This window comes from Tigriopus californicus, chromosome 9 (assembly GCF_007210705.1).
Source record: "Tigriopus californicus strain San Diego chromosome 9, Tcal_SD_v2.1, whole genome shotgun sequence".
Lineage (NCBI taxonomy): Eukaryota > Metazoa > Arthropoda > Copepoda > Harpacticoida > Harpacticidae > Tigriopus > Tigriopus californicus.
This window is the reverse complement of record NC_081448.1, coordinates 11457394-11466816: the sequence shown is the minus strand read 5'-3', so window position 1 is coordinate 11466816 and position 9423 is coordinate 11457394. Positions and strand designations below refer to the sequence as shown.

The 9423-nt window shown below is 40.7% G+C and overlaps 1 protein-coding gene across 1 annotated transcript in view; it reads right to left on the bottom strand.

Moving 5' to 3' along the window:
- Nucleotides 1-7994: 7994 nt before the first annotated feature.
- LOC131886368 (large ribosomal subunit protein eL19-like) overlaps nucleotides 7995-9423 on the bottom strand; it is a 2445-nt gene continuing 1016 nt past the window's right edge. Inside the window, exon 2 of the mRNA XM_059234670.1 lies at nucleotides 7995-8789. Within this exon, the coding sequence (XP_059090653.1) occupies nucleotides 8154-8753 (600 nt within the window). The 5' untranslated portion in view covers nucleotides 8754-8789 and the 3' untranslated portion in view covers nucleotides 7995-8153. The remainder of the gene's footprint in view (nucleotides 8790-9423) is intronic.

Below are 9423 nucleotides of genomic sequence, written 5' to 3'. Positions count from 1 at the left end.
ACATTCTCGGAACACTGAGACGGTCCAACATTGAAGTTGGCGGGATCTCTGATTGAGCGAGAAAAGGGATGCTCGAGACTTGCTTTTCCAACCGAGAGATGCTCAAGGATCTCCCGTAAAGATAAGAGAGGAACTTTGGGCCCGCGCCTTCCCTTTCAATGACTCTGACAACCACATGGAACCAAGTTCCTCGAGCGATCTTGGATCATTGTGTAAGTGTAGACGAAAGGTGCTTTGCCACTCACTCACTACCTTCCTACCTACCCAAAGCGGTCTTTCTACAATCGAACGCGCGGAGAGGAAAAAAGGGGAACTTTTTGGTCTTGATGGTTCACATTGAGGAAAAATGAGTCCTATATCATTGGCCTTAGTGTCGACTTGTCCTAAACAGAACGTGAGCGAGGCAAAAGAAAAAAAAGACGATCCTCCAGCCTCTCAATGTTTTCCTTGGCTTGTTCCTTTCGCCTCCAATGTGTGTGTCCATGCACTGAAGAGTGTTCCCTAGGATGGGAGGGAGGAACGGAAGGAGAGGCGAATCTCCAAGCCAGGCTTTTGTTTCGTGACAAAGATTGGTTATGTATGAACATGGGAGTCTCTCGACGTACGTGTGTGTACTGTACATGACTCGTTCACGTTGCCGCGATCATGGGTTGTTAGAAATCCAGAGCCCGAGCGATTGGAGCAGGTCTGTGGCAGACTTCCATTCATTAGGCGATACAAGTAAAGCAATGAGGCCGACATCGCATTGACATTGGGGTTGATTTGAAACAGGGAAGAGAATCCATGATGTGCTCTGATATTGTGCCAAAACGGTTGGTTTTGTCATTCATCCGTATGCTCTGGAAGAAATACTGTAAATTAATGTTGTTAACGAAAGACTTTAGCAAAGGAGGATTACTTAATGGGACTTTTTACGAGTGTCTAACTGTCAGGTTTTGAAAACGAGATGGGATTAAAAATGATTCATAGTACAGTGTCGGTTTCGTAAGTGAATAAAAGATAAGGAAAAAGAAGAATTGTGGACAAGGTGCAGTTTTGAAGAGAGATTGCGCAACGAGGGAATTCTGAGACTTTCCAAATATATACTCAATCACTCAAGCCACTTATCACAAGGGCTCGGAATTTCTTTTTGTCTAGTGCCAAACAATCATTTAAAAAAAATGTTTGAGCGTAAAGATAAGAGTATTGAAATCTAACAAAAAGGCACGTAAAAAGGCTATTTTGAATGTTTTGTGGCTAATTTTGGATCCAAAGACAAAAGTTGCAACACTTTTCGGCATTTTTCATATTGTTGAAAATAATACTGACATATTGTCGATTTGTTTTAGTCTAAAGTTCGGTCAGACTTGGTCCTCCCTAGTTCTGCTCAAGGTGACCAGTTTTTGAGTAAAAGAAGCAAAAGCCTTGGTGATTTTAAACACTTTTCAGAGGCATCTCCGAGGTTTAAGACTTTTACACAAAAATAAGGCAAAGTTGATGAATTCAGATATTTATCAAATAATATCAAAACATTACATCAAGTCCAAGAAAGGTAAAAATATTTTCCAATTATTTTGTGAAATGTCTCCTATACTACAAATTGTCTGTGGCTTGGTCTTGCACCCCAACAAAAACATTTGTGGATTATTTTTACTATTCATTGCCATGAACGTAAAAATGACAAGACCATTTACCAGAAATTTGGCCTGCAGAATGTTAAAGGGAATGTAAAAGGATTGTTTGCGGCTTTTATCTCTTTCTATGACAAAATGATTCCACTCCTAAGTTTTCCATAGAAGGCCAAAGTGTTTGTAATGCCCTTTAAAGATTTGATGGTAATAACTCAGCACATCTTGGCATTTTTCTAGCTCGCAAATCATAAGGAAGAGCTTTGGTTTTATTGCCTTATGTAGTTCTGGTCCAATTAAAAAACTGACATACGTAGAAACAACCAAAAAATAAAAAAATTCAAAACATAATATATGAAATTTGGAAACACACTTCTTTAGTACTTACTTGGAAATTATCATCGTAATCTTTTTAAGTGCTTCCCAATTTTCATTTTTTTTATTTAAGCTCCAAAAGGCCCAGGTCATATGTTAACCTAAATTCCCAAGGAATTGATCAAGAGTTTCGGTATCGAAAAAGTTAAAAAAAAAAATATCTTTTGCTTCTTGCATAATCTCATAATTGCTCAAAACGCTATATTATGTCGTTTAAAACACACTAAAAGTGAAATTTTTGATGATAAGGCAATCATATAGATTTGGACTTTTCTTGAAGATTTTGTTGAATTTAATTAAAAACTGCTCCCTTGAGGCCTCATTGATTTTTGTGAAATTTGCAACGATTGTTGAACACTGAGTGCCTTCAATGGTTTTGAAATGATTTTTCAAATATTTGTATATTTGGAGGGTTTTGAGTGAGGTAAAATAACATTTTGAGCTATATTGAGATTATGGAGGAAAAAGAAAAAAAATATATTGCACATGCTTTGTGATTTTGAAAATCGGAATTATTATCTGAGAAGTTAAGTCAAGCTACAACCAGGGCATTTTAGAGCCAAGAACGATTAAATCTGACCATTGAATCCCATATAACTGAGTGCCGGTTGAATCAATCGTGTCATAATTTCAAGGTAAGTGCTAACAAAGTATGCTCCCAATTTTTATTCATTAGGTTTATGAAAAATTATGTCTTCATACATGATCGTTTTTGAGGGCTAGAATTTGATAAACTAACAAAGTTGTTCCTATGATTTTTTTCAGCAAGAAAAATGCCAAAATGTTTTTGGGTATTACTCTAAAGACTTGATAGGGCTTTTGACCATCGTGTAGCCACATGGTCTTTGTCTTTGCACAACATTGCCACATGCACATTTTTAGCTTCCCATGTTGGGGAGGTGTTTGGATATCATTACTCTTCAAATCAAAATGTTTCCAAAACTGAAATTCTTTGCTCGACGAAAACTTCAAAAAAGTAAAAAAAAGTAATTTTACTATCACGTCACAAGAGTCCTTTATTACGCTCTGAGGGTTGTTTGTTCGCACCTAAACAAGGTAGCGTTGTTCGAGGCGCTGAAAGCTCTTTGGGCTCTGTTTTTTAATTGAATTTGAAAGGAGCCAAGAAAAGAAGGAGCAGATCGGAAATTCTTCACAAGGAGCAGGCGAATCTATGCCAATCGTTTGAAGTTCAAATGCCGTTTTTATTCCACTAATATCGCTATGATTAAGCGTGCATTATCACAAAATGTTGTCGATTTCTAGGAAGTGTACCCCCAAAAACCTCAAGTTTCCTCCGGATGTTCAGAGAGCGAAAAAAGTAACTACCGCTTGGGGGTAGAGAAAACAACCAAAAAACGAGTATTTGTTTTTGGGTCGTCACAATTGCACCATTTTGAGATGAGATGAAAAAAAGGAACAAATTACTGCAATTTTGTCGCTGTTGCTCAGGGAATGAATGTATTTGGAGGTCAAGAATTCAAAGCTTAAAGCGGTCGAGAGTTTGCTTGCCCTGACTATTTTCACAGCTACTAGGTCCAATCTCAACTTCCTGAGTGGTTCTTTTGAAAAAAAAACAAGCAAACTTTCAACTGTCTTCGCCAGATGATCATGCACATTTGGATCCAGTCGTCTTTCTGTTTGATTGCACGTGTCTAGACTGAATTGCACAGAGTGGCATTTTCGTCCAAGAAAGCCATTCAAACTCACTAAATTATGGCCGAACAAAAGTTGGCTGGTGGGCAATTCGCAAACAAATTCAGGGGCAGGTCAAGAAGATGGCACATTCCAAAATCAACCAAGGGCTCCGATATGCTGGACTTCTTATATATTCCTCTGTGAAGAAGTTCAACATATTTGCAAAAATGATGGTGATCGAAGTTTGTTCAGTTCCCGAAAATGGATCTTGCCTTTGAAATAAAGAGTTGTTGGACTCGAGAAAGTTGTTAAAAAATCAGGAATTATTTCTGAACCTGAAGGAACCTTGGTGAGAGGTGTAAAATATCGGGGATTTGAGCTTTTTGTCTTTTTACAAGAGGCTAATATTCAGGTATAACATGAACAGGTGCCGATACGATAGAACCTCCTTTACGGGAGCAACAATAGCACCATGGTCATTGACGATAATTTCATTGTATTGTATAGTTAACAAGATAGTTATATTTGGAGTTAACGTAGATATTAGAGGTCAATGCCGTGTCCAATGAAACGTGTTTTGGATTATGTAATTTATTTGGCATATCCAGTTGAAAGTTGGCAAAGCTTTTCAAACATGTGGTTGGATACATCGCACGTTTAAGTCCTGAGATAGTATCAAGATACTAACTCTGTACAAGTCGATTTTTCAGCCTCATCTTGAATATGTTTCTCCCATTTGGGCTCCAATTAGTTCAGCAGGTTTGCAAAAGCTCAAGCAGGTCCAAAGTTGTCTTACTAGGAACATTGAGGATATGAGCGAGCACTCATATTGGGAGAGGCTAAAAAAGTTGGGCCTGTACAGTGTTCAGAGAAGGTACGAAAGGTATCTGATACTGTACGTCTTCAAACGCATCCATGAGCTTTGTCCCAATCCAGGATTTAGGGTCAATGCTAGTGACCGTAGAGGCTTAATATGCATTTTCAGAGCAGCTTCAAGCCTTCGAGAATCCAGGCTAGTTCGAACAATGAAGTCCACATCTCTTCTTTCTCGGGCTCCTTCATTGTTTAATTTGCTTCCCTCTAATATTCGTAGAGTATACGTAAGCCTCGTTGATCCGGTAGTATCTTTCAAGTCAGACTTGGACAATTTTTTAGATAGCTGGTGTGACATCTCAACTTCTGATGAGATGTTCACTGGTTCTTGTTCCTGTTTTCTCGAACTTGAAGCGTTGCATCTTGGATCAGGGCAAGTTTACATCTTCACTCAAGATAGCTCACGTTGTTCCAATTTTTTAAAGGGGGAGATAAATCGCTCCCAAGTAATTATAGGCCGATTTTTCTCTTTTCGAATATTGTGAAGGTGTCCCTTAGTGACATACATGATGTCAAATCAGGTGTTCCCGAGGGCTCCACTTTAGGCCCCCCTCCTTTTTATAGTATTCGTTGCCCAGCTTCAAAAGCTTAGAATTACTACCAGTCTCTCTTCTTATGCTGACGATACAAAGTTAGTTTCTGGTAGGAATGGCCAAGATTCTACTAGCCTTGCAAAGGACCTAGCAAGAATAATCTACTCTTGAGTTATTGAGAGTAATATGGCCCTGAACGGAATGAAATTCCACACAATGACCTTCGGGTCAACTCCGGTGAATACTCCACTCGTAGATAATGGAGGCAAAGATATTGAGCAGGTCTCATCTATGAAGGATTGGTGTAGTAGTCCTCCAAAATAATGGAAAGTTCGATGAGCATATCCAGTTGAAGGTGGGTAAGGCTTTTCAAACATGTGGTTGGATATATTGCATGTCTAAGTCCAGAGATAGCATCACGATGTTAACTCTGTACAAGTCGAATGTTCAGCCACATCTTGAATATGCTTCACCAATTTGGGCTCCAATGAGTTCAGCAGGTTTAAAAAAGTTCGAGCAAGTCCAAGCTCTTGTAGTCGTATTGGGAGAGGCTAGAGAGGTCGGAGCTGTATGAACAGTATTGAAAGAAGGTGCGAAAGATACTTGATACTGTACGTTTTCAAAAGCAGTCATGACCTTTATCCTAGCTCGGGTTTTAGGGTCAATTGCAGTGACTGTAGAGGCCGGTCAATGATCGCAGGTAATGTCTCAGAAGGAAAATTTAGCCTAATATGTCCATTAGTCAGTAGCTTTTAAATGTAAGTAAAAAGGGCAAAAAAACTTTAAAAAAAGGAGGCAAACGAATGCAAACTAAGATCGACTAAGTTTCCGCAAAAAACTTCTATGGCCATAAAGTGAGTAAAGCATACTTAACAGGGCCTCGGTCTTTATCAAAGAAAAGAAAAGTGAGTACTTAATTAATGAATAACGCAACCCCTACCCGCAAAAATGTAATGCGACAGAGAGAGACCTTTAACTGGAGGAGTAGACATCTGCGAGGCTAGGCCGAATTTCTTTTTGTCACAGCTCTTTGACCGAGTCATAAATAGAAACAGGCAGTACGGTACTGGCATATGAGACCAAACTGCACATCTTTTACTATAGTCATAATTCCCTATTCTTAAAACTCTAGACTTTTTACTACATAAACCAGAAACTTTCGATACTTTCATTCAAAGTAAGATAACTCAACATCTTGTCATAAAAACATGATTTTTTTCTGCTAAATCGCTTTGCCATAATATATGGTAGTATCCCTTGTGACCTTTTGGGAGCTGAACTATTGTTATTACAAAGTGGCTTAGGTTCGCCAATTGCCATGTCCGATCCTCTTGTTAAAAATATCGTTGAATGCAGCTACTTTTTTCCCAATCATGGTCACATCTCAGCAGATCTGGCATATGATTTAGGGTAAAATTCTAGTGACCGTAGAGGCTTGACGTGCGTTTTGAGAGCACCTTCAAGCCTTCGGGAATCCAGTTCTCTTCTCTTCTTTCTCGGGCTCCTTCATTGTTTGATTTGCTTCCCTATAATATTCGCAGGGAATATCTAGGTGCTAATCCTGTAACAGGATTTGAGTCAGATTTGAACAAGTTTTTGATCCAAATACCTGATCAACCCTACACTCAAGGGCTGAGTCGTTGGTGGATCAGACATTATACAAATTGATTGAAAATTACTAAATATAACTGTTTCATTTTGAACTGCCGGGCATCCCATTCCCAGTAGCGGTGAGGAAGTTCGTTCGCAAAAAAAATAAATCATAATTTTCGAATACATGCTTGGATTATTTTTTCAAGCCTTAGCCATGTGAAGAAAATGAGTCAGCTTTGTGCACAAACCTCTTAATTTCTGCCGTGCTTTTTCCAGGGCCCTACACTCACTCTGGCACTTACACCTTCTGATCGACTTCCTCTGTAGTGTTTACGATGAAAGCCTTGAACGGGGGAGGCTGTGGTCGAGAATTAACTAATACTCAAACAATTACATACAAATGAGACTGGCAGTAGCCAGTCAATTTCAATTTTCAGCTCGATCGAACAGCTGGATCAAAAGTTATAATCTCTCATACCTCACAACATAACTGGATGGAATAAATGACCTAGCCATAGAAACTATATGTTCGTTTGTTTTCTATGGACCTAGCCCTCTTGTGGTAATCAATTATCTGAAGAAGGCTACCTTATTCAATCTGCGCTTCGTTATACTCTGAGAGAGCATAACTTTTGACCCAGTCATTCGACCACGCTAAAAATTGAGGCACGCAGTTCTAGCGACCTAGGACCAATCCCATTTGAAGAAGTCCTATTTGAGGACGACTTCATTACATTGGCTTTAATCAGAGTACTGAATTCTCAACACGAGTATCCCCGCCCAGATGCCAGGTGTTCATGTGGTAGCCTTACTTGAACCATGTCGCAAGAAATTCTTCAGAGCAATGAATGAATGTACACTCTACAGCTCGTCTACATCAATAATTGAAAGTTGGTGCCTCAATAATTAAAAACAACGTATTACGCTTGAGAAGTGAAGGGAAAACAAGCAGCTGACGTCATTCTGTGGAAAGAGACATGCCCAGCTAACCTATATCGCGCATATACTTGATTTGTCATGTGTCAATTTGTAGGCTTGTTGAAGCGATTAGTATTCTGAACATAGAATACATAAGAAAATGTAAAAATCTATGATTCTGATCCTGAGGCAAGATGTTTGCGTGACAACAGAATTACACCGAATAATGAAATTTTTACTTGTTATAACAAACTTCACTCGATTACTAAAAACTCAGTTGTATCACTGAGAGTTGGCTCTGATATTTGTGCAAGTTCTTCCTCCACAAAATACCTAAACTCCAGGTCCCGGACTATATTTTTCCTTGACTTTGTTACTTCACATGCCTTCCTGTGAATTTCGATACGTCTGAGTTCGTCCTCAAGCTGATGGCAACATCAAATCGATAAAAATAACGGACTCAATTTATAAGGAAGTGTATTGTTCCATCGGATGACAGACGAATAAGGAAAGCATTCAAGAGCAACGTCCGGCCGTAAGATGTTCAAGTCCGGACGATGCTCGCCACTGATCACGAAACCCCAGTTAGTTTTAGGACACGAACATATCGTGGCGCCGTTTACTTCTTGCCTCCAGAGCTCTCTTCCTCCTTCTGGAAAGCCAAGAGCATCTCTTGCTTCTTCTGGGCGATCCTTTCGTCGCGGCGCTTGCGTGCCTCCTTGACCTTGGTCCGGCGGGCCTCGGCCTGGTCGCTCAACATCTTGGAACGGGTCTTCTCGGCCTTCTTCTTGTGGATGAATTCCATGAGGACTCGCTTATTCTTGAACACGTTACCCTTAGCCTTCAGATAGAGCTCGTGGTACATGTGTCGGTCGATCTTCTTGGCCTCACGATAACGTCTGAGCAGACGACGCAAGACGCGCATCCGCTTCATCCACAGGGACTTCTGGGGCGTACGGGCATCCTTGGTACCTTTCCGCTTACCATGACCGGTGTGACGGCCTTTGCGTCGGGCCTCGGTGTTCTCACGGACACGGGACCGCGAGTGAACAGCCACGGGCTTCTTGATGACGAGACCGTCTTTGATGAGCTTGCGGATGTTTTGTCGGGAGTTGGCGTTACCGATCTCGGAGATCTCGTTGGGGTCCAACCACACCTTGTTCTTGCCGCACTTCATGACGCTGGCGGCCAAGCGCTTTTGCAGCTTGAGCGAACTCATGATGAACAATGGGGAGGGGCGAATCCAAGATCAAATCTGGAATAATCAATGAAACGGGTCAGGCCGACAGGCTTGATCGACCTTAGCCAATAAGGCCACGCTCGGATAGAAGCAAAGGATAATTCATGGGGACGAAGAAAGCGACTTTGAGTTAAACCCTTGAAGGAGGGGGAGGAGACGTGGCGTATTGGTTAGCATTTCTATGCATGAGAGAGGTTCCGGTTCGATTCTCCTCCCCGCCCTTTCAACGCTAATCGCTAAAACCACACCCACGGCTGGGCAATCTGGGCTCACCTTGATACCAGACATGACACTGCCTNGGCTTATGGTCGGGGGACTGTTTTGGTTTGCCAAGTTTCAGGACAGCGTTTATGAACTTTGATTTCCGCTGAAAGTTAGGTGGCTAATACGTTCGAAGATTGAATGTGAATTGGGGTACTGAAAAGGACCTTTTAACATGTGAGGGTTGTGTCATCCTAACGCCCAGCAGCATCGATGCTGACCCAAATAAACATCTTCGATACATTTTGGCTCAATTGGTGTTGGCCACATTTTAGCCGCTAAAAACTAACCAGGGGTTATGCTACTACACAGACTTCAATTAATGCTCTAAAAATGGCTTTTTAGACTGATTTCAGAGCACTCTTCGATACACTTCAAATATTTGCAA